Genomic DNA, 25628 nt, shown 5'->3' with positions numbered 1-25628 from the left:
CTGCCATAGGGTTTTGCCATATCTTGCATAGAGGAAAATAATGCATGCCCAGTGAATACTGGTGATTTATCCTAGGCTGACAACTGAGGTACCTTTTGCTTCTTTTATTATCATCTGACCTGCAAGCCATTCCTTTCATGGCCTTTTGATCCTGTTGGGAATGCCAGATTAATGAGACTAACTACTTACTTTGGCCAGAGTTTTTTCTTAAGCAGAGAAATACTCCTTACATCAAGACCCAATTATTCTGTCCTTACTCCCGTTTCAAAAACCAGTTCTTTGGGGGCTACCTTTTTAATTGAATCATTTATTTTACCTACTTTAAACAAACTTCAAAAAAATCTAGGCTAATGCCTATTGCAAGCAGTTGTATCTGAGATGGATTGCAGCTGGACAGATTGAATGTGGCAGTGATTTCTGTGGAAGGCATGCCCTTGAGTTCACTCAGCATGAGTGGCAGTGCTGCTGCAGAAGAGGAATCCAGGGATACTCGTGGCCCGTGCAAGTGCTGCATTGCAGTTTCTGCCAGCTCACGTCACTCCAGACACTCCAGCAGCCCAAGGGCTCCTCAGGAGCCTGGGGAGAGCGTGGCTTTAGTACCATGGAACAGCAGATCTCATGGTCTGTGTTTTCTGTGCTTCCTGATGCATATCTTGTGCCTTCTGTGCAGGGAAGCCCCTATCAGCAGCTCTCTGTTCTCCTTAATGCAGTGTAAAAAGCTGTGAGTTCTTATCCATTTACAGCATTTGGGTTGGAGGGCTTTTTAGCCTCATTTCTTAATACATGTTTAGAGACTTACACATGTCATACTGTGATTACAGCATTGCACCATTTGAACCTGTCAGTTTTAATTAGCAGTTGGCATTGCCCTATTTATAGATAGATGGAAAAAACACAAGCTAGCCAGTTTGCAGTGCAGAGTGTATTTTCTTCTGTTAGCAAGTGGTTTGTATCCATTTTTCCATAGCTAGACTGGCTTGGCAACCTGCAGATGTTGCAGGCATTGGGTACTGATGCTTGAAATAGAAATGGACTCTGAAGAGGATGTGGGGTGGGGAGGAATAAATCAGAAACTGCTGTTGCATTGGAAGTCCATTAAGACTGATGATACGACACGCTTACCAGAGCATAACTGCAGAAGTTGACCACATGAAAAATGAGCACATTAAAAAAAATAATATTTTAAGTCTTGCTTCTGTCACATTATTAAGGTTCCTTTTCACTTTGGCATGTTGTGGTAGCAAAACTAGTTACCAGTACAAGTGTTTGGCTGTCCAGCATGGTTAAGTTGGCTGGTGGATATTTGTACAAAAAGAAGAAACACATTGATATCTTTCTGGAACAAGTTGTGTCTAGTCTATAAATAATGTGAAAAGTATATGTGTTTTTCTTTTTAACTGCAACTTTAAATTTGCAAAAGTTTGTCCTGTGTTGACCCTGCAATCCCCAGGAGACTGTCAAGAAACCAGAATGGCATTGTGTTATTAACACTGGGTGTTAGCTGCTCCTGAGGAACTGTCTGCTGATGCGCTTTACTCTGGGGAAAACAATTTGAGGCACCTTTGCCCTCTTCAAGAAGCTCTCCTTGAATAAAACCATAAATTACTTCTCAATGCAGATGCTAAATACAGGCACAGGAGTGTTGTTGAGCAGCTCACATGGAGGTTGCTGGGTATAAAGTGACAAATGCTTTGCTCTGTAGAACATTTGGTTGCAAGGATTTCAACACAGCTGTGTTGCAGCCTGGGCTTTGCACAGCCTGTGGACTTGTAGTAGGTACACACCATTGTCTTGAAAACCACTGCTCATGAGTCAGGGCCTTAAAGCATTACTGCCTAGCCATGAGGGGAAGGCAGGCAGTTCAGTAACTCCCTTTTCCCTGCACACCTTTTCAGAGCAGCTGCATCCTTACACTGCAGCCTGTATTTTCCATTGCCTTGCAAGATTTCAGCCTTTCCGTCTAGGACTGATCTGACCATGCTGGTAGCAGCAGGTGGATTTGAGTCAAGCTTACACTTGGTGATTTGGGAATAAAGCCCAAAAGTGAAAGCTTCCAAAACTTGGGGGCTCTCACTTTGGTTAGCAGACTGAAATGTCGTCATCTCTGTTGGCTCTTCGTGTTACAAACTGCATTTGAGACCACATGGCAAGAGTTGAGTGATCCAAGACTATTCTCAGCATGTCCAGCACAGCAATACAAAAGTGGGTTTCCTCAGACAGGCTGTGACTGTGTGCCTGTTTGTGTGTGCAATTTCTGAGTGACCTGTCCTCAGGCTGGCTGTCTTTGGATCAAGAGCTGGTGGAATTGATCCTGCTTCACATGGCTGAGCAGGATGCAAGTAAGGGGGAACCTTTCATGTAGCAATATCACAGTGAAATATGGGAATGTGGGTACATGGTGCTAAATCAGGGCAGTCTCTGGGGGAACACAGTTCATAAATTCTGAATAGGAGGTGACCCTTTCTGAGCACTTTATCTACACTTGTAATTTATATGCTAGTCCTGTGCATTACAGTGCTTAAAGCCTAGGTCAGAAATCCTCCATGCAAATTTGGCACCTAGTCTTGTCTTTAATGGCCAAATGAATGGCTGTAGGGCACAGCCAGCTGTTCTGGAGGTGCAGGCTGATGAGGTCTGTTAAAAGAACAAGGGAGCACCAGAGCATGTGAGGAGTTGAAGTTTAGATGGATTTCCTGCATTACCAGGGATGTCAAATGACCAGATGAATGTTTCTCTGCTGAAATCAACTTAATTGTAAAGCACTGTTCATTCTTTTTTTGAGAAACCCGAAGAAATGAAGCGAGTTAGCAGTTGGGCTGGCTGCTTTTGTAGGTAAACTTTAATTGGTTTTGTGTCATTTTCAAAATGCCACAGACTTCATTTTTTCATAGACTGGGCTGTGACAATGCTGGTTTGTGTATTTATGGTGGGTGTTCACATTCCTTTGATGTCAAAGCTTTTACTTGCATAAAACAAATAAACACTTTCCACATATATTTGCTGTGTTATGTTGACAAAACAGTGCCAGGGCTGCTTGGAAAACTGTTTGAGCTGCTGGGACAGTGGACTCTGGATTTTAGGTAAAGAAACTAATTTTCACAGTGGCACTAACCAGCAACTGGAAGAGAAGCCCAGGAATCTCCACCCATAGAGATGCTCAAAAGCTGGAGTGGACAGACCCCCAGGAACCTCATGAAAGTTGGCCCTGCTTTTAGTGGGCATTGAGCAGACCAGGCAGCGCCCCAAGGTCACCCCCAGTCTTGTCTCTCTGGTTTTTCCTGAGTGAGATGCTGAAAGGAAGGACTAACAACCAAAGGTGTTACATCAGTGTTTGGAGGGGAGCAGAGACTCCCTCCTTTGGAAAGAGGGGCATCCCCTAGGAAAGTGTTAATTCAGGTTTACATGCTGCTGCTGAAGCCTCAGCAGCACTCTGGGTGTGGGTTGCAGCCTTACTTAAAGCTGCCCAGCCCCAGCTGGTCTGATCATCAAGGACTATGAGATGAGCAGGACTTGGCTAGAATGGTAATAGTGCTCTAAATGTTTGTGTAAGGTGTGAATACCCTCCTGCTCCTCTGCCTGGGGGCTGTTCAGTGAGAGGGGGTTCTAAAGGTGTTCTGCACTGCAGTGAGAGAGTGGATAAAGCCATGGAGAAGGATAGTTTCTGTTCCTCTTTCAAAGTTGAAATTTGAAGATTTGTAAAGCCCTGTTCTTAATTAATCTTTGCTTTTCTTCTGCCTTTGATTTCTAGTCTTTCTCATTGATTCAGGTCATGGCTTTCTGAAGCAGTTGTCCTCACTACTAAGGGTGATGGAGGGACATTTCAAAGCTTGGCCTTCCTGCCCAGTCCTACAGACCTGCTGTGTGGGTCACAGCAGGCAAGTCCAGCCAGGTCAGGTGCATCTGCTGTTCCAGGGGTTGAGGTGTGCTCACTGCAGCTCAGCAGAGCTTGTGTGCCAGAGGAAATGCAGTTATTGTGCCCTCGCAGCAAGGGATAAGCACATCCCTGGTGTTGGTGTGCCATCAGTGCTGCTGAGTGTCTGCTGTACTCTGTGCTGGTCATGCTGGACACCAGGGCAGCTTCATTTCAGCTTTTCTGCAAGATGTGCCTTTTTGTGGCTCAGAGAATCGAAGCTTTTCTCCTGCTGCACTCTTCATGGTTTAAGCAGGCACACTTTAAAGGAGTGTGCCTGCTTAAACCTGACAGCACAGATTATTTGGAAGGATTCACGGGATAAACAGGAGTTTGCCTGCAGAGCATGTGAATCTGTGCATTCAAAGCAGCCAAAGATCTGGTGAGCCCAGCCCTGTGCTTGTAAGATGTCTCACCTCTGCATGCAGCCGTCTGTGAACTTCACTTGCTGCTTACAAGGAGAAAATGTACTTTTTCTAAATACAAAGGTTCAGAGTTTGCTGTGTTTTTAAGAACATGTGTTTACTGAGTTTCAGGCCAAAAGCACAGAGACCTCCAGTTTCTCTGCTTTGAGATGGCTGTCCTTATTTCACTTTCTGTAACAGGTGGAATATATCTTTTTTTTAAGCTGGGTTCACTGTTGTGTATCAAATTTCTTTGTACTGCAGGCTCATGCAGCCAGCTGGTGTCAAACCCATGCAGTGACATTCTCCTTTGCCTTTGTGAAAATTCATTATATTTTAGTAAGGCTGAGGAAGCTGAAGTGGGATGCAGCCAAATTTAAAATAAAAGCAGCCTATCATTGAGGACAAAACTGGTTAACTCTTTGAGAGCTGACCTGACAAACAGCACAACTGTCTTTATTATACCAGGCAACAGGAGCTTTGAGGCAATCTGGATAACTAAACACCAGTGCCCTGGGTTCTTGCTACCCTCTTGCTATCTGTCACTTGATTAAAAAGGTGTACAGGTTCTCCATGGGACTGCTGCAGAGTCTCTTGGGGTTTAGAGGAGAAGTCTGCAAAATCAGTGTGGTTTTAATCTCTTTTACCAAGCCACGTTGAAATGAGCTTGGAGTCATAGTAAATAAATCAGTGGGGATGAAGTTGAATAATGGGTATTTCAATACATATTTGGGATGATTTTTAAGTGGCCTTTGGAGCACACAGAGCAGCTGCCTTGAGAAAGTACCAAAAAGAGAATGTATGGCCTTTTGAAGCAGCACCATACCCCTTGTATGGATGAGTTGCAGTTAGAGATTATTAACCCTGAGCAAAGGCACGAGATTGCCCCAGGAGAGGAAACCATGTCCCTGAATACCTGGGGCAGGGACAGAGCTTTCCCTTGCACCCAGGGCCTGAGATGTTGCACTCAATGTTTAGGTGTGCATTGAGCCTTTTGATGGGTTGATGATTATTTATCTCTGTATAACTAACTGAAGAAATAATAGGCATTCTCCAAAATATCTTGAACTGATAATTTCTTAAGGTGGTTTGAATGATTTTTACCTCCCTTTGTACTCTCATGATCTTTTCCTCAGTTCAGTAAGGAAGTGTGCTCTGCTGGAAGAAGTGACAGCATGTAAAAATAGCACTGCCTTATTTTGCAGATCTGCTTGCTGCGGGGTTTCAGTTAGATCTGCTGACTTGGATTTAAAAATAAACTTTTCTTCTGCTTTTTGCACCTGCTTGTCCTGGCGGTGCTTGATCTTGTGCTTAAGAGGCAGCAGCCATTTGGTGATAGCTGAAATCCTTGCTGGATTGGGATCAGCAGCACAGGTGGTTGGGAGACCTGAGTTCAGGGGCTTTTGAGGCCACAGGTGTTTGTGAGGCCAGTAACTAAACATAAAGGGGAGAAAGACCTTGTAGGCTTTTTAGAGCCTCTGTGGGAGTTGCCAGTTCAAAATCAGCAGTGTGTGTTTTGCCATGTGTGCAGTGGAATTGCAGTTGGTGTTCCAAGGCATTTGCTGTAAGTGTGTTATCCCTTCCCCTCACTGAATATTGCTCTCATCTAATCAGATTGCATCGCAGTTCATGGCTGGGCCCAGGCACAATAAAGCCTGCACTTCAAAAGAACAGAAGTATCTTGAGTTCCTGCCTTCTTCACACATTGGGCTGACACAAAGTGTTCATTTAGAGCCAGATTCATGGAGGTATGGAGATCAATGGGTCTGGCTATACAAATAGGCCAGAACCAGATCTCCATCTTCCCACCGTCTGGAGCAGGCAGTGCAGTGTGGCCTCAGTGCAGAGTGTCCCTGGCTGCTGGAGCTGCCTTTCCCTGCCCCTTGGCTGGCAGCTCAGCCTCGGGGTTCTGCACAGGTGAGGGGTTACTCCAGATTAGCACACAGGCCTGGCTTGTGTTTTTCAGCTTCGGGAATTGTTTTCCTTACAGAGTTCTTTTTATTAGCCTGTTCTGGTTTTCATTGAGAGCACCAGCTTGGTGCCTGCTTTCCTTGAGCCATTGATGGGTGTAGCAGCTGGAGCAAAGCAATTGGATCTGCTCAGATTAAGACTGTAAGGTTTACTGAGCTATGCATAGACTGTTTCTGGAAATACATTTCTCTATAAGTCTGAAAAGAAATGGGGAAAAGGTATGGGCAATATTAGTGGACAGCTTGATTGTGAGTACAGATATTTAACAGACCCTGTATGTTTTCAGTATTGAAACTATTTGTTTTCTAAATAATAAAATGTAAATAATGGAAACCACAATTGTGGCATTTGCTCTTATAAACAAATCTGGTTTTAATCTCACTTTGGTTTTGTGGTATTAAGAAGTTGATGCAGAATTCTAGGTTCATAAAAATGAGCAACAGGCACCTGTTAGGAGGGATGGATATTAATTCTTGCAAGAAATCGCCAGAAACAAAATTCTGACTGTGCTGCCAACACCGTTTATGAAAGGGAGAGGAGGAGGGAGCAAGCCAGTCTGCACTCCTGGCACAAACACCTCAACTTGAGCATTTTGTTCCTGGGAAACACTTCTGCCTGGATTTCTGCTCTCTGACAGGATGTCATGGTTCAGTGATGCATTTTGTGTCTCCTTACAAGTTAGTGAATCAATGACAGACTTACTTTCTCAGAAATTGAACTGATGCATCCTATGATAACTCAAACCTTGCCAAAGCACTTCTGTCCACCTGTGTGTGTGACATCCTCTTTGATGGGCCATGGGTGAGCTTTGCATGCACAGAAGGCTGACTAAAGCCAAAGTGTCCAGAGATGATAGCAGGGCTGGTTCATGACCATATTTCTGTGCAGGATGGACTGTGCACTGACCTGTGTGTGTGTGGGTGAACTTCTGACCCTGCTTCTGTAATGGCAGGGCTAGTGCTAACTCCCATGGGGCGAGGATTTTGCCCAGTGCTAAGCTAGAACAGCTAAAGTAAGCAAAAATGTTGCTCACTGAAGGAATAAGCAAGCTCAGAAGTCACAAGAGCTTTCTTGCATATTCTTAACCAAAGTGACTGGAACATGGTCACAGTCTGTTACAAAGGCTTCCTAAAGCTGGTGGTCACCAGGACCGGCTGTGGGCTAGGGGTGGCTCAGGTTTCCTGTTCCTTTGGCTTCTTTGCTGCTTTAACTAACTGCCACTGCCACTCTTCTCAGCTCCTTTGTCATCTAAGGTCAATGACAATGCAGTTTGAGATCCCGCTAGTCCCATCCATGAACAATGCTAGTTTCTTCTGCAAATGAGAAAATAAGCCATCCCCTGCATTTTCTTCTCAGCTGGACTGTGTGGGGCTCTGGCAAATGTGACAGAGAACTGCATAGCAGGCCTCTGTAAATATGTTTTCTAAGTAATTATTTGCCCAAAAGGCCACCGGACCAAACATTGCAAGCAGTCTGTTCCTTTGCAATGACAACTGCAGAGGTGCAGTATATGACAGTGGCCTGCCAGAGCTGTTTTATTAAATTTGGTTAATCTAAAATTCATAGGTGAGTTTGACCTTGAATCTGCATTTGTTGATCCAGTCTTCACTGAGAGATGTCTAAATTAATTTTTTTTTAAAGCATCAGGATTTTTTTTTCTCATTTTGAGCAGCAGCTTTGAGAGACTTTACCAAGGGCTGCTCAGAAGGGCTCACAGCTGTAGGAATAAGGGTGCCCTGTTTTATTTTCCTGCCCGGTGGATGCTGAACAACATCTGTCTGTCTGCAGTTTTGATGTGTTTTTCCAACTTGCAAGCCTTACCTGGAGACTGTTGACATCCTGAACACAGAGAGCTGCTATAGCTCCACTTTAAGATTTCTATCCCAGTAGTAATAGCTGTACTTGTCAGTTTTAAGCAAAAGCTGTCCTTTTTGCTCCGTTTGCTGTAACACCCTGGAACTCATCCTATCATCCTTGAGTTTCATGGAGGCATCTGTATAAAAAGTTCAGCAAGATCAAGGCCTGTGTCCCATGTAATCAGTGATGGAAACTGCTTGCTCTTCTAGCAGCATGAGCTTGGATAAGGGCTGGGTAAATGGCCATTAGTTTAAAATGTCCTACTGTTAGTCATTTGTCATAGCCTCCATGTTCAGAACTGCATTTAATAATCCAGCCCCCATTCTGCTCCTGCTTTAATCTTTACTCAGAAATGGAAGCCTCTTCTGATAACTTCCAAATTACAAAAATATTACAGCCATTTTTCATCATTCTCTCCCTTTTGGGAAAGAGGGGAGTGGCTGGCACATTTGGACTATGGCCTTGAAGATAAAGGTGAGCTCATTAGTAAGTTGGAACCTCAAAGGCACTTCCTGAAAGGCAGCATCTTTTGAGGGTGCTGGAGTTTCTCAAGAGTGAAGTGAGAAGTGGAAGATAAGAGGTTGATTGTAGCCAGTTGTTTGGAGTTTATAGAGGCCATGAAGTTGTACAGCTGCACATTTCAACAAATAATCATTTCCTTGATATATGATCATGATTAAGTACAAACATAATGACTTCCATAAAACAATTGAGTCTCTTTCCTACAATCTCTTCCTGTTGTCTCTCTGTGATGTTGAATGACAATCAAGCGTCTAAATAAATAATTTATGCCCTTTATAGTGGACTCATTGTAGTGTTGTGGTCCACAGACTTTTGTTTAATTATCTCACATGAAAAAACTTTGTGGTCTTTTACAGGCTTAGGCTGGAAAGGGAAAGGCAGGGAAGGTGAGAGTGAAGGCACGTTTTGCCTACCAGAACTGCCTTTTACTTATGAGAAGTAAGGCTGATGTTATCACCCACTTTCTAATCAAATTTGACAGGAGCATTTTGTTAAGCCACTTTCTCTGAGTGGGAATTCTGATGAATACAGCTCTCATCTCCGGTTTCCAAGTATTACTTTACACTGTTCCCAGGCATTGTTTGCCTTACTGGATGAATTATTATAATATGTCAGAGAAGCAGATGATTCACAGCCTCATTTTATAAACTGAGAGCCCAGGGCACAGCAGTTTGACTTGCAGAGCTGCAGGGCAGTGAATGGAGCCCGTGTTACCCACCAACATATTGATGGTTTGGTGAAAGCTTTGGTAGTGTGGCCTCAGTATTTCAGTTTGGGAAGTCACAGCTGCTGGAGGATGTCCTGACTTTCTTCCAGGGACCTGCTTATGAGTGGAGGTGGACAGTGCATTTGGTGTGTCCCTGACACACTTCTCTGCCAGATGCTCTTTTTGCCACCACATCTGGGGGTTGGCAGCACTGAAAAGGAAGTATCTCCACTGGTCATCTGTCTGCCTGGCTCATGGTTCCATCCTTGGGTCAGTAGGTAATTGGTCACTTATGGAGCAGGTTTTGAAAAGATAAACCATAAATGAATCTGGAAGGTGAAGCAGGTGTTGTGTGACTGTGGCATTGCCCGCTGCAGTAACCTTGTTCCTAGACTTTGATTGCTCAGGTGCATAGCACAGACATTAATGCTGCTTGTAGGGCCCATCCCTGTGTGCAGAGTGCACATCTTGGCTGCCTACTCTGGCTGTGAGTAAACTACTCATCAAACTGTAATTTGTATAAAGCATAAATCAGTCTTGTTCACTGCAGCTGATACTGGATAAAAGAAACAAATCCAAATTACTATCCTTTGTTACATTTGGATATTTTCAAACCACTGCAGTGGAACAAAATGGTTCCCTCTGCAGTTTGTGTAGCCAGCTGATCCCAGACCTTTGGGGACAGGAGCATCAGTGCAGTTCTGCTGTGGGAACCAGCCCTACAACAGCCTGCTGAAAGCTGAGATGAGCCCTTTGCACTGTGGGTGTTCCTGGAAGAACAGCTGAATGCATTGGTGATGGCCATGGTCCTCCAGCTCCATAAATCAAGGGGTGGTGAGAGGCTTGTATTTATTTTTTTTTTTTTACTTTCTCAGGAAGCATTTGTATCCTTGACAGTTAATATAATTGGGAACGGGGAAGTAAAGCTCTGTTCAACTCCAGTGCTTTGGAGTCAGTCAGTCATACATTGAGGAGAAGCAGTGGGATTCAGGTGTGGGACAGGATGGGCTGGCACTGTCCTTTGTTCAGTCTGGTGATCCTTGCCAGCCCTGACCCACTCCCTGCACCCCTCCCTGTGTCCCTGCTGTCCAAGCAGAGCTGGCTCAGCTCTCCCAAACTTCTTAGCAGCCCCCCTCATTCTTCTTCCCAAGCAGAATCCTCAATCCATCTTCAGCAACACCTTGTTTCCAGAAGGGACATCAAAGATTTCTCAGAACCATTTCTTTTCCTTTTACCTTCACTTCATTAGAGTAGTTTTCATTCACAGAATAAAATTAACACCTCATCGTTTGATGTTCTTGTAAACATTTAAGGATAACATGAAGTTTCAAAAGGTGGGAAGAACCAGTAGCCCACTCATCACCAACCAGTTGTGTTTGGTTTTTTTCCCCTGGAAAAACCTCTTTATTCCAGGCTTAATTTATTTTGTTGAGGGTTTTTGATTTGGTTGTTCTTTGAGGTTTTTTTGGTGGGGTTTTTTTTTGTACTCTGAACTTTGTTTGGCTGTTCTGACCTTACCCATCCATATGTACATGTGTTGAGGGGATATATTTATACTTTGGTTGATTGTGTTTCAGTTAAAATTCTGTTACCTTGGAATTTAATGTTAACAATAACTGACCCTTGTTTCCTAGTCTCGCCAAACACACAGTTTCCTTTTTATTGTTCTGATACAACCCTTCTTTTTGTCATATAACAGACTTAGGAAAGCAGTGCCACTTAACCATTGATGGTCCTTAATATTCCAGTATTTCAGTGAGTTTTCAACCTTAAAAACCTACCTATTGCTTAAACTCAGTGCTGGTAGCCAGGGAAATTTTTGGTTCATTTCTTCTCTGCCATTGCAATTGTGTACCACATTAGCCTTTGAAATAAAATTGCTTTTATTAGGCAGTGGATCTAGAGAAGAATGCCCATGTTTTGGGACAGAAATCCACTCTTTGTGGGTGCTGTCCCCTTTCTCCTCTTGCTTTCTGTCTCTTACACCTCTCCCCATCTTCTCTGTTGTTTTTTTGAGTTTCTGGAGTCTGTCTCAGCTTGTGCAAGCAAGTGCAGCATCACTGGAAGAGCTGGGTACAGATCCAGCCTGGAGTCCGTGTGCTTTTCCCACCTGTAGTCAATGAGGCTACAGCTCTTTGATGTTACCAAATAAGATTGTTTCAAAAGCTCTTTCTAAAAACATGATTAATCAGGCAAGTGACAAAGGACTTTGTGTTTATCTTTTTGAATAATACCAAATAGCCACAATTTGTTCCAGTTATTTAATGTCTTTGTTCCAGAGCCATTTCGTGGGCACAGGATCTAATTCTGCAAGAATGCAGGAAGATGGTGACTTGATTTCATTTTTAAAAAATTAAAAATTATCAAAAATGTTCAAGTTTCTTAGGAAGATTTTTGTTTTACTTGAACAATACTGTTTTTAAGGCCTAGGGAAGATTTTGCTCCATGATGAAAGTCTAAGGTTATTTTAATAATCAAGTAAGACTTCTAAATAGATGCTGATACATTTCACTGTTCCAGAGAGCACTGCACCTCGGAAACAGTTCATTAGAAGGTTGATGTTTGTGTCCTGAAATAGTAGATTTAAGGTGCAGATGGGAACTAAGCAAGTACCAAAACTGGCACTAACCAAAACAAAGTTCTGTGGAGATGGAATGAGCTGCTCGGAGCCGGTGTGGCCGGTGGCAGAGGGGAGAGAAGGGCTGAGCCGGGAGCAGGGAAGGCTGTGTCGGGAGCAGGGAAGGCTGTTCTGGGCTGTGTGGGGAGCAGGGAAGGCTGTTCTGGGCTGTGTCGGGAGCAGGGAAGGCTGTTTTCGGCTCTGTCGGGAGCAGGGAAGGCTGTTCTGGGCTGTGTGGGGAGCAGGGAAGGCTGTTTTCCGCTCTGTCGGGAGCAGGGAAGGCTGTTCTGGGCTGTGTGGGGAGCAGGGAAGGCTGTTTTCCGCTCTGTCGGGAGCAGGGAAGGCTCGGCGGGAGCGGGCGGAGCCCTCGGCCCGCGGGGTTTGGTCCCGCCCGGCGGCCAAGGGCGCCACCTGCTGGCGATGCCGGGATCACGGCGGGGCCCGGGCCGGGCTCTGCGGCCGCCGAACCCTCCTGAGGCGCTGGGTCTAAAGAATCCCGAGACGGGAAAATTTCATCGAATCCCCATGGTCTGGTTCTAAAATGTGGAAGTAATTTGTTCACAGATGCCCACTCCCTTGACAGCTGTGCTTCTTGGCTTTTGACATCTCAAACCCTTTTCTTTCAAGTCTTGTGCTGCAGGGTTGAGGCTCCTGGAAGAACTGTGTTTTAATTGTTTGGTTGCTCAGTTCTGGTCTCTAGGTGCACAGGAATTAATCTCTTCCAGGGATGGCAGATACCTCTGAGATCTGCCCTGTTAATAGCCTAGTTGATTATACACATATTAATAATCTGTTTTACAATTGCTCTGGAAGGCTTGGCACCCCCCTCCTGGTTTTTATGCCTCTACACCACAAGCAAGAATCTCACCAGGGGTCTCACCTGCCTTTTGGTTTGTGTTTTTCAGGTGGTACCAGAGAGATTGGGTCTGCTCTCACCAGGATGTGTATGAGGCACAGAAGTATAGAGTCCAAACTCAGGCAGTTCTCAAGGTGAGTGGCTCCATAGCAGGCCCAGCACTGGAGGTTCCTCCTCCATGTGCTGCTGGGGAGCATCTAAAGCTGTTCATCAGCGCTGGCTTCACAGCTGACCTCTGCCCCTGTCCCTGAGAGCAGCAGTTGTTTTCTCCCTGCGGCACATTAGGAGCTGTGAACATGCTGGGTTTCACTGCACGTTTATGGGGCTGGGCCAGTTCACCTCAGATCACCTCTGAATGCTGCAGATTCCCACTGTCAGTCCCTGTGGCTCAGCGCTGAGCAGGCGGCTGCTGATGTGACCAACTGACCTGCCTTTGTTGCAGGACTTTAAGCTTTGTCACTGGGTTTTAAACAAGCAGCAGCAGCAAGTGTTGTGCTGCTTCCTCAGCTTACTGCAGAGCCCAGATACATTGTGGCCAAGGGAAAAACCTTCAGCAGAGCAGTATAGGTAATGCAAATTCTCTCATCCTGTTTTTGCAGTTGAATTTAGACTGCAGAGGTAATGAGAGAACATTAACTCATGTGCAACCTGGGCTGTTCAAAAACAACCTACTTCAGTAGTTAGTAGTAGTTTGCATATATGCCTTTTTTAACCAGACTTAAAAATTATACATGACCTTAGGTGAACAAAAATGATGCTTCGCCATTTGCCTAATGACTTGCTATGTTTATTCCCTTTCACCCCCCACTCATTGAAAGTGTTCAAAGCCAGGTTGGATGGTATAATCAGCCTGGTCTAGTGAAAAGTGTCCTTGACTGTGACAGGGTGGTTGGAACCAGATGACCCTTGAAGTCCCTTCCAATCCAGGACATTCTATGATTATGCTGTGATTACTTTAAAATAAAGGTATTTATGAAATTGGCCATGAGGAGACAATTTTGGTCTCCAGTTACCACAGAGTTAGCTGTTTAAATGGTTTGATCCCAGTCTCGTTAATTAGTGGAGCATTACTGGTGCTGGACTCCACCAGTGTGAGGTGAGGCACATCAGTGGGCAGGACATTGTTCTTTTGTACAGCTGCTCTGTCTTCTTGTGTATATACATGTGCTATTTGAGTTTATAATCTCCATGGCTGCATGAACCTTTCTGGTCTCCAGAGTTTCCATTTGAATTGTGTGACAGTTGAGTAGGATCTGTTTACTCTGAACTGTTTCAGGTCACTCTTCTGCTTTATTCTCTGTTCCTCTCTGTCTGGAGCTTTTGTAATTCTGGTTATCTTGTGATGTAGATTTTTTATATTTTTTAATCTACTTTTTTCTTTTGCTTTCTCTAGTGTAAACAGTCTTATGTTCTGATATTTACACTGTGACACTGGTAGCTGTCACAGCAAAAAGTAAAAATACTCCAGTATTGACCTTGGCTCTCTCTGTAAGAATAAGGGCATCTGCAGGATTTGATTGCTCTTTGTGTTTTTTCAACAAAATTAGTGCTTTAATTGACTGTCTGATAAACCCACTTCAAGAACAGATGGAAGAGTGGAAGAAAGTGGCCAATCAGCTGGATAAAGACCATGCAAAAGGTAGTTACAGAGGAAGAATTCTTTAATAGGAGTAAGATTGTAATATCAGTTTTGCTTCCTCTTTTCATGTTTGTACTGGAGAACTGAATGACATGCTTAAATATGTATAGCAGTTTTTCTCTTCTGAAACACTCCTCTCCCAGAGTGCCTAACAAAAATTTAACCCTTGCTGCATGCATTTTGAAGGTTTAGTTTGCTGGACCCAGGGGTGGGTTGTTTTCCTAGACTGAGAAGCAGTGACTGGGTTTAACTCTGTTAGCCCACTCTCCCTGTATGAGCTGAGGATTTGGGATGCCACATGTATCCCTGCAAAGCCCTGGGGTGTTGTTAGAAGCAGCTTGTAAGATCATGTTATGCCTCAGCCAGAGCATCCCCAGAGAGTGCACAGCCCTGTAGAGCACTGAGCATTGTTATTTTGTACCTGATACCACACAGAGAGTGCTCTGTGGCGCAGGAGAGCTCTGCTGTGGGACATGGGGTGCCCTGGGCTGCAGGGCTGATGATGGTCCAGAGGGTGGGCCCCCTTTCCTGGGGGACTGAGCTGCAGGCAGCCAAGTCTTGCCCAGCAAGCTCGTGCTGGTAGATGCCTTTGTGCTGGGAATGCTGGCCCTCTAGCACAGGTGCTGCAAGCAGCTTGCAGTTCACCACTGACTGACCCTTGAAAATTTTAGACTTTTACTATTTCTGAAAGAAGCAGCAGCACCATGGAAACTGATAGGAGGGAGTGGGCTTGACCTCCAAAAGAGGATTTCCTTCTGGGGTCCAATAGAAGAGTTGAATCAGCAGCTCTTGAAAAGCTTCCTGCCTTGTGCTGCAGAGTGTTAAGCATGTAGTGAGCAGGAGAGAGGAATTACATGGGGTCATTGCCAGGAGGGGTGACCCAGGCCAAAGTGGCAGTGAGATTTAGGGTTTACTGGGCAGACTTGAGTGTTGGGAGTGCAGGTGGCCTCAGTACAGTTCTTGTGCCTGCCATGAATCTGCTTCTGTTTTTCCATCTACAGAAAAGTACTAACACTGATCTGCTTTGTTAAAATGTATGTGTACGTGTATATACATGCATACATGCCTTGTATCTTCTTTTCTTTTTTTAAGTATCAGTTTTCATATGTGGTACCTTTAGTGTTCCTGCACTAGAGGTGAATATTTTGTGCTGGGATTTTAAGCCTCCTGGGATGTACAGCTCATCTGAAAATGAGGACAAGTGCAGTGTGCTCCACTTCATCAGAAGGAGCTGGGAATGTGACCCTTCTTTGGGCAGAGTTTTAGCAGCCTCTTCCTCTGCCTGACTCTCATGCTGGAGAGGGATCACAGGATATTCTCTGCCTTGCCATTTCTGGATTGCTGTTTTTTGCACACAGATGTTTTGAGAAACCTGTCATCTCTGTTTTCCATTCCTGAGAGTGGATGAAATGAAAAGCACTCTAATTTTGTACTGTGTTCTCAGTTGTTATTTCTGTAAAGGCTTTGTTTATTTGGGAAGGATTTTGGTATGTGAATGTGCTCACACCCTAACATGTTATATTAAGCCAAATGTATAGGCTTTACAAAATGTGAGTTCTAAGCTGCTTTGTGTAATGGTAGCTGTTCTCAAAAAGTTTGTAGTCTAATGTCTTTAAATGTAGCCTTTTCTGTGAAAAACACTCATTTTGGCATTGATTGTATTGATAATAGAGATTGTGTTTTTTAGAATACAAAAAAGCCCGCCAGGAGATTAAAAAGAAGTCATCTGACACACTGAAGCTACAGAAGAAAGCAAAGAAAGGTAACTTGCTTCCTACTGTACTGTTAACAGCCTCCTGAGCTGTGCTCACTGACAGAGATGGAACAGTGATGGAACTTTCTACTGTAATAATCCTGCCCCTCTAATGTATTCCTGGTACCTTCTTGGGTAGCAGGATACAATTGCTATGTGTCATTTAAATCATGTTCTGGAGCTGCTGTCTAATGTTCTTATACAAAAGCCTTAAAACTGTTTGTGCAAAGTCAGTCATGTTTTAAAATAGAGCCCTTACTGCTAACTTTTTCTTTTTAGGAACACTGACACTCTTAACATAACTTGTGCAGATACCTGTAAAATTTTCTAGAATCTTTTGGAATCATTTAAAAAAAGGCATTATGTAAATGTTCCCTAACTAATTAATGTTTCTCACTGTTCTTCCTTTCTGGCACTTTTCCTCTTTTTTCCTTTTTTTTTTTTAACAGCCTGTAATCTCCTAAACCTTTCTTTATTGATCAGACTGAGACAGTGGCATGGGGTTTTTTTTGGGGGGAAGGGTTCTTGGCAATCATAGAAAACTAAAGATGAGTGAGAAGAAAAAGGGAATTTTCCTGAAAGACAGTTTGTCTTTTTTAGCAGCTGTATCTCATGTTGCTCTCCCAGCTCCACCTTGTCATAGGAGTTTCATCACTGTTCTGATGGAAACATGCAGCACTGCTAGCTGCAGCACTGCCATCACTAAGGGTGTTATTTGGCCAGGTGCAAACCCCACCAGGCTTTGGAACAATGATAGGGAGCTTGTACAAGGACTTCCTGGTTCCCTTTCCTGGTTCCCTTTCCTGGTTCCCTTTCCTGGTTCCCTTTCCTGGTTCCCTTTCCTGCACTGGGCTCTTCCAGCTGGGTCAGAAGTGTGCTTTGAGCAGCTCTCAATCTGCAGGTTGAAATTTGTCCTTCCCCTCCTGCCTAAAAACTGTGAACCCAGGGACAAGCAAAATAAATGCTGGGGTGGGGAGTTTCTTGACATTTTGAAATTGTGTTAAGTGTTACCCAGAACAGGTGAGCTGTCTCTAACTGTCTTTCCATATAGATAAATCAATAATCACACTGATAGAAAGCCAGGTGACTGGAAAACTGCTCTTGAATGTTAGCTGGCTTTAGATAAGAGATGAGGAAAGGAGAGATGAAAGCCACCAAGAGGGAGCTTAGCTCAGTAGGTTCTGTGTGTCTGTCAGTTCAGTGTCCTAAATCAGAATGGTGACCGTTACCATTTGAGATAAGACTTTTTGAGATAAGATTTATTTTTTGGATAATGTGTAAACATGTTTCTCATTTTGTGTGATGAAATGTCTGACAGCAGACCAACAGCTTTATAGAGTTTGTGGTATTCTTTCCATGTCTTCTCCTGCCTCTCCCCTATCTTTTCTAGTCTTATTTCTTCTTGTTTTTGTGTGATACAAACAACCCATCAGTGCATGGTAGGTAAGCACTGAGAAAAACATAGAAACATGGAATGGTTTGGGTGGATGTCTGGGATCTGGGAGGAGGGAGCCATTTTTTGAGCCAGTTTCTATGGATTGACAGCTGTCTGGCTCCATCTCCCCTTTATCCTGCTTCTGACTGTTCAGTAAATCACTCTGCAGTATTGAAGGAGGAGACATCATCTTCTGTGAAGACGAAAGAGGAAGCTGGAAAAAACCCCCACTGTTCTCATGCTGCAGATGCTACCTGCATCTGTTAGCAGTGGTTAAAGCAAGCAGACTTGGTCCTTGAATTTTCTGCTTTCATATCCCCCTCCTCAAATGTGAACCAAGTCTCATGATGCGAGTCAGGAAACTGGTGTTCTGTCCTCCTTCAGGATTAAACATCTTTTAGCAAGGAGTGGAACAGGCCTCATTTTGCCATTGTTGTAGCAGCCATGATGTGATTGAAGTTTTGTTTCTTTTTTTTTTTTAATCCGATTCCCTTGCTTAATTTGCCGTTGCGATGTTCTTTTGGAGGTGTGGTGAAGGTGCTGTATTTCTGTGCTGTCCCTCTGGGAGCTGCTGTCAGACTCATGGTGTTTGCTCCAGAGCACAAAACCACAGGGAGTCAGGGGATGTTTGAGTGCATGGGGCAGGTGGAAGAGCTGAGGGCTCACAGGCAGCCAGTGCAGGGAAAAGCAGGAGCTGCAGCATTGCTGAGGAGCTGAGAGCTGTTCTCATGGCCCTGGGGAGAGGAAGCCCTGGCTCCTAAGGCTGTGTAAATGCCAAAGCTGTTGGCCCCAGCAGGAGTAGAGAGGGGATGGGAGGAAGTTCTCTCTGCCTTCTTGCAAGTTATCAACAATGCTTAAGTTAGAAGAAAAAAACAGGAGCAGATGCCTTTTCTCCTCTTTGTTGTTTTGGTCCCTATCTTGAAGAAATAAAGCTTTGGTCTGACTGCAGTGTCAAGTGTTGTTGTGAAAATGTTTCTGTATGTACCCATCTTGACAGATCTGTTCAGTGTCCTGTGTGGTGAAGTATGTTGCTCTTGCTTCTACTGAGGGATTTAAAAAATCAAGAAGGGGTTTATTTTGTAACATGATAAAGCTGCAGAAGTGATTCTGCTTTAGGACACAAATGAGGCTTGAACTATGGGAAAACTGTGCTGGAGGCAAGTGGCTGAGTGCATGAATGTCTTCCTGTGTCTTCAACTCTCCTGTTTCTCTGTTTTACAGACTTTTTTGTTCTGTTCTTCCTCAAGCAGAACCTGTCCCTTTGATTTTTCTGTAAAGTTACTGACTCACCTATGGGAACTCTAAAACAACCAATTCATTCCCTTCCTAGCATTTGTAAAAATACTTTTGAATTAACTTTATGATCACCTGTGGGCAAGCGGGATGTGTGCAGAATTCTGGATTTCAACTCTGTGCATGCTACTATAAAGGTCCTTTAAGCTTATTCTGCTGTTTGCCATCTGACCTTACGGGAAAGAGTTTTCTTTCTGCTTTGGGCAGCTCCATTTGGAGGAGCTCACATGGAAGCCTCTCCTTTCCTCCTTCCCATCCTGGCAGTGGTGTCCCCCAGCCCTGAGGCTGCAGGGCTCTCTCACAGCTGATGCTGCTCAGCAGCTCCTTGCTCCTTGTCTGCATCCCAAGGATGTTCAGGAAGGAGGGTCATGGGCTCTGGGGCTTGTCCTGGTGGGAGTGCTGCAGGTTGGGCTCCCTGCCTTAGCTCTGGGGGCTGAATCCACGGGGGTTTGCCTGTTCCATGGCTTCTGCGGGGTCTCTTTGTTCCTGTTCCACGTGGCCAAGGTCAGAGTTCAGGCTGGGCATTTAAGATCACGTGTTAGAAACTGTGTTTGCAGAGTAAGTGTGTTCATTGCAATAAGCGTGTTTCCAAAGCTTGAAGAGATGGGGAAAACACCAAGCTTTCCAAACAAAACACAAAGAACTCCAGGGTCCTTTCTGGAAGTTTGCTAGGGTATTTTTAGTGGAGTGACACAACTGTGAAATGAAGGTCTTGCATTTCAAAAGACCTCACAGAGAAAATTTTCACCCTATTTGTTGTCTTTAACTATTAGGAAAAAAATCCATCTGAAGCTAAATCGATGTAGTCTTAAATAGGATGCTGGTGCACCTCCCAGAACCATGCAGTCCCTGAGGATTTCATGGGGATTTTCAAGGTTCCTCTTCAAGGCCTCCTTCACCCTTGTTCCCATGGGGAACAGGCCCCTAGGGCTTGTTGCCCACCCCAGCATTGACACTTGGCTCCTGTCTGAACAGGTGCAGTTGTGCAGTGCATAGAACTGCAGACATCTCCTAAATTGCTCTTTGTTTTCAGACAAACATTGGCCACCAGAAGTCAGCCCAGCTAACCCGAGTCAGCAGAATAATTATGCATATACTTGAAATAAATTCCAAATATAGGTTTCTGCTGATTCAGGGCCTTATAAGTGGCTCCATAGCTGCTAGAGGCTGTTGATGCTGTATTGAATCAGGAGAGAGGCAGCAGCTGTGGCTCTGCATGTAACCATTTGGGAAGGTTAACAAAATGCATGATTCTTGAAGAAAAAATGATCAAGTGATTAAATTAAAATATATCTGAATGTGTGTGTAAAATCTGGAGTGCATTGGGTGTATTTTCTGTATTTCAGAAATGCAATGAATAAATTCTGTATTTCAGAAATGCAATGAATAAATAGATTTCCCTCCTACCTATAATCTGACTGGTAGGTTTCATTTTCAGGTTCTTCATGTGACACTGTTTGAGCTTTGAGGAAAATGTTTAAATCCAAGTGGATATGTAACAAGTTGTTGGATGTAGCACTCCCAATAATATAGCACATATTAAGAAGAAAACTGAGTTTTGTCTGTAAGACATGTAGAAGTTTCTGCAGAATTCCCTTTACATTCAGTACAACATTTCTTCTTGTTTTCCCATCAATGCTGAGTATCCAAACTGCCATTCTCTCCTTTTGAGTATGCAGCAGTTTTGGAAAGTATTCTGTGATTCTAATGAAATTCAGAGACTAGGACATGATTTTTAATTTACTGTAGAACATTATTATTAATTTACTGTAATACTGCCAAAAGTGCTTTTTCTTCCTCTTCCTGGTTAGCAAAGGTGACGTCTTTGTGTTTTAGAGCTTTTTCAGGATTTTTTTCCCTCTGGTCTTTGTAATGTTGTTAGACTGCTCTCAAGGATGGTTGTGCAAAGCCTGTGACTCTAAACTAAAAAAGCATAAAGCTGTTCAATGCAATCATAAGTGAAGAATGTCTCAGCTCTTACAGCAAGTGCTGACCTTCTCATTCAAGCACTTTGCACTCTGTCTGTACATGGCACTTCCCCATCTGGAGTGGCAGGCTGGAGAGGGAGAATCCCTGGCCAGAGCCTTCCTCCCCAGAGGGAGCCTCATTCCTCTAACTTGATCGAGTGTGGCACCATGACTGAAGTGAGAGCCAAAACTCTGTGGAGTCAATAAGATGCAGCTCAGAAGGAGGGAAGCTAATGAGCAAATTATCCTTATCTGTTGCAGGAAAAAAATCCTGTGTGGATGAGGCCATGGTGCCTGCAGGGCTTTTTGGTGTGTTTTGGTTTTTTTTAGGGTTTTTCCCCCTGCAAGCTTATAATATGAGCTCTCCTTTACAAAAATGCAGTGAAGACATGTTGCTAAATCAGCGATTGAAGACATTTCTTCAATTTACTTTTGTTCCTTGAGTTTTGAAGGCCTCTTGATAGTTCCCCTCTTTTTTGACAGCAAGCCAGTTTTATTGCAAAATTTTATTATGTAAAGTTTGTAAATTAAAATACACATATCAAAGTTAATCTTTTTGATGTTCTTCCACATTGCATCAGCAATTAGGTTTTCATTTAATTAACAATCTGTAGATGTAATTGCAGTAGAGAACATTAAAAAGTGCTGTGGTTTACTCACACAGCATCCCTCTAGAGTTGTGCAGGTTTGAGTTCCCTCTTCCCTGGGAGGGAATGATTTGTGCCACTAGACCAGGGTCTGGTTATCTGTGTTGTGCACTTTCTCTGAAGCACAGGTTTACATCTTCTCACTGAGGAGTCTAAACTGGTTTAAGTCTCATTAAATAAAACTGTGGTAAATAACCAGGGGTTTAATTTGCAACAGCTCACCAGGATGTAAAACTAATGCGTTTGTCTTTATCAGCAATGGAAGAAGTCAAAATCCTCTAGTCCAAACTGCTCACTCTCTTGTCTTGGCACTGATGATAATGTCTAAATTCTAGGAATGCTGGAATACCAGTTTGACTTTTTTTATTTTCCTTTCTGTGTCAATTTTGTGTCCTGCAATTTCTCACCATGCGCACCTGCCTGCCAGCTGAGGCTCTGGGTAAGTCTGTGCCATGCTGTGACCCTGGTGGCTGGTTTATTGTAGCCCTTGCTGTGGCCTCTTTATGGTGTCTGGTCTCCACTAACTGCCTAGACTTTAATTTCTAATGCAACTAAAATATTGCCTAATCTTGATGAACAAACCATCTTTTGATTTATTTTCTTTTGACATCTAATTGGAACACTGTAAAAGAAGAAAACCAGTATTTTAGATAAACCTCTGGTTTATTTTAGAAAGGGATAACATGGACAGATAAATCTTGTCATAGCTGGGAGAGAAGTTAAATGGAATAGACATGTCATCAAGGTGATGTTCAAATAATTGAGTATCTTATTGTTAATATGACTTTTAAAGTCTAGAGCCTGAAGTCCTTAATGTTGGTCTTTGTAACCTGTGATCCAGATTCCCTTTTTATGAAAATCGCATGCACCTTTCTTACCTGATAGATAACAAGTCACTCTGTTTACTTCATGCTGGGGAAGGGGTTGGAATTCAGCATCACAGTTGTCTCCTGTTGCCTGATCACATCTCAAATATGTTTAAATTGGGATGCTGTTTCAGCTATTTTGCAAATTTAAAGTAGCTGCCTTGGGATCCCATTGTGAATGAAGCATGGTGTTTCTGAATCTGAGCAAAGGACTCATACCTGCACTTGTAAATGTAGTGATGTAAGTGTTGCTTTTGGGAGAAGCCTGAAGTGATTAAATCAGCAAGCTCTCAAACAAGTTGCCTCCACTGGGCTCCTGGAGCTGGGCCTTATTGAGGCTGCTGCCTGTCCCTGTTTTTTGAAACAACCCATTATGGTTTTCCTGGTTTGTAATTCAATCCAGAAATGCCATTTGGCAACTTGTAGCTTTTCTGTTAAGGCAGAACTTGGCACTTTTGAACATGAGCAACTGACTCAGATCTCCAGTAGCCAAAAGAAAGATTGGAATTTGGTTTCTGAAGGAGTCTGAGATTAATCCCAGTTAGGAGGTTTATGGTGGCAGAATTCTTCTGTTCTCAGCACAGATCTGTATTAGTTCATTTGTTTGCTTTCCTGTGCAGAACTTAAAGGAGGTTTTTCATTCTGGCAGCTGGAGCAGGTGTGCTCTTGTAAAGAGGATGGTTTGGGAATGACTGCCATGGAGCCTACTTTGATTATACAAGTAGGGTGTACTCAGCATTGTCTCATGTAAATTCTGCCACTCTGTCAAGTGTCCAGTATTGAATATTCAAGTTCTGTGCAGATGCTTTAAAAAGTGTCTTTCTGTGAGGACATGAAAAGCAGTAATTTCACCAATATTTGCTGCATTGCATTGTCAATAACAGCAGTAACTTTAGCAGTCCAACTTGCGCAGAGAGAATTTAAAAATTATTTGGTGTTGCTGAGAGTTTTGCTAGTATGTCCTATAAAATACAGACATGAAATACAGACAGGTTGAAAATTGGATTTGCCTTTTCCTTTTTTCCTAATATTTTTCCTTCACTAAAGTTGTTTTTTTTTTTTTTTGAACAATAGTTATTTAAGAAATTGCATGAGGCTTTTAGCCAGGATTCACACAAAACACTGTAAAATGCAAGTTCTGTTGCATGTTGGTCCTTTAAAGCCCTGGCATGTCACGGTAATGATGTAAAGCACCTGCTGTGAGGATGACATTGGGACTGTCCTTGAAGTAGCAGCAGATCCATGTTACTTTTGATGAGCAGTTCAGCTCCCTGCACATGATGAGCTGTCACTTGCCTGTGTCCAGTGGCGGTCACCAGGCTGGTGGAGCATGGTGTTGTTGGGGAATTCAGTCCACAACTTCTGGTCTTGCGTTTGTGCTCCTCTCTGCATCACCAGAGCTGCTCTTTGAGAGAGGCTGGATTTGAATTCCTCCTCAGTGTTCAGGTTGTTGACTTGTTCTTGGGTGCAGTTGGACACACTGCAGAGCCGTCCCTACCTCCTTTTCATGTCAGGCTGGTGCAGACCTATGGCTACATTGGATGCTTTTGACCATTGCTGTTGCTGATTGCTGTGGTGGGTCGCTCAAACCTGCCTGCAGCTGGCGTAGGAGTGTCCTTCCAGGTGCACTTCCACAGCTGCTGCATGATAGACTCTTCTGGAACTATCTTATGCCATTGTGGTAGTTGTGTTGGTTTGGAAGTGTTTTGGAATGCATAACCTAAAGGCCAGAGAATGTGGGCTGGAGGAAATAATCACTTGCTGATGTTCCTCATTAAAGTGTGCTTTGTGACCACAGCAAAAATACTGCAATCAAAAATACTGCTTTGGCCAATTAACCTTCTCCTTGTTGTTCAAGGGGGAAAAGAGCTGCATTGCTCTCCAGAGGTCAGTACTCCCTTCTGAGATAAGGAGCAGATTCAGATCAGTGGAGACCCAGGGTGTCTGAGGAGCAGAGGTGGTCAGCAGTGACCCTCACACCTTTGCTGTTCTCTGGGTGTGGGAGTGCTGCTGTGGGGATGTGCTCTGCTCTGCTTAGCAAAGGAAACTGCTTCAATTAGGCAGAGATCTCATCCCTCAGATTTCCTGAGTGCAGCTGGCGATTCAGGGAGTGGGAAGAGCCATGCCTGCTTTCAAAAGACGTGCTAGATTGATGTCTGCATTGTGGAGCTTTCAAAGGATGTTGATAAAGCTTTCCTCCTCCTAAAAGATGAGTTATGAGAAGTCACCAGGAGAGAGCTGTATTCATCTGTAAACATCTGACTTCAGAGCTTCATCTAAATGATTCACCTAAGCTTGTTTCCTGCTCTGAATTGTTCCTGAGACAGCTTCTGTGTTTTCACAGACTGCCCAAATGCCCCTGAGCATAAAAATGGGTCTGTGAAAATACTGGTGGGAAGCTGTGTGTCTGTTACTGTACTGACTCACTGGAAAAAATAAAATGAGAATTTTGTAGAGGTGCAGAGGAAGTTGGAGCGTGGTGCAGTTTTACACATGCTTTAACCATGCTTTTTACACCAGCATTATTATGAACATAGGAACATTATCCTCATAACTTTGTTGAATTTAGTGAATTACACAGGTGCAAATGAGGTTTATTCTTGCCCCAGGTTTTGGCTGCTCTTGTTTCTCTGGTTCAAGATGTCCTGCCCAAATCTAAGGTCCACAGAAAGTACCAAAGTTCGCTATAATTGAACCCACTTTGTCAGTTATGTCCAATTGCTTTTTAAATGTGTGTGTTCTCACTGCATAGCTAAATGCATTTAAAAAGGATTTACTGCATTATGTGCATGAATGTGGTGGAGCAGCTGAATGTTTATAGCAGTTCTCCAGAGGCAAACTAATGAGTGTTTCCTTTAGTTTGCAGCTAATATATTTTGCACTTGGTAACATCCATGGTAGTGAGCCACTATCTAGGCTTGAACAACAGGTAGTTATTTTACCCACTGTAATTCCAGACAGCACTCAAAAAGGGCCTGAGCAATGATGCAAGTTTCTGTTTCCTAAAGAATTTGAAAGAACATCTCCAGAGAAGTATGAAATGTTTAAGCACTGCATCTGATGGCAGAGTATGGGGAAGGCCTGAAATGTACAGAGTGGTCTTGAAGCAGAAGGCCCAGTTTGTCTGCTGAGGGTGATGGACAAAAAGGCACAGGACCTTCAGGGAGGTACCCAAAGCTCTGCTA

The 25628-nt window shown here is 43.6% G+C and overlaps 1 protein-coding gene across 17 annotated transcripts in view; it reads left to right on the top strand.

Moving 5' to 3' along the window:
* The window catches only part of MTSS1 (MTSS I-BAR domain containing 1), a 125640-nt gene that overhangs the window by 78136 nt on the left and 21876 nt on the right, over positions 1-25628 (top strand). For 15 of the 17 annotated variants that reach the window (XM_063173903.1, XM_063173994.1, XM_063173934.1 and 12 more), the window contains 3 exons: positions 12893-12977; positions 14391-14482; positions 16170-16244. In XM_063173903.1, the coding sequence (XP_063029973.1) occupies positions 12893-12977; positions 14391-14482; positions 16170-16244 (252 nt within the window). Of the gene's footprint in view, positions 1-2305; positions 2340-3792; positions 3890-12892; positions 12978-14390; positions 14483-16169; positions 16245-25628 lie in introns of those variants that run through there. The other 2 variants (XM_063173975.1, XM_063173959.1) reach the window with 2 other exon arrangements.

Source organism: Melospiza melodia, chromosome 1 (assembly GCF_035770615.1).
Source record: "Melospiza melodia melodia isolate bMelMel2 chromosome 1, bMelMel2.pri, whole genome shotgun sequence".
In the NCBI taxonomy this organism is placed as follows: Eukaryota; Metazoa; Chordata; class Aves; order Passeriformes; family Passerellidae; genus Melospiza; species Melospiza melodia.
Note: the sequence above shows the minus strand (reverse complement) of the source record. Positions and strands in the feature narration are given on the sequence as shown.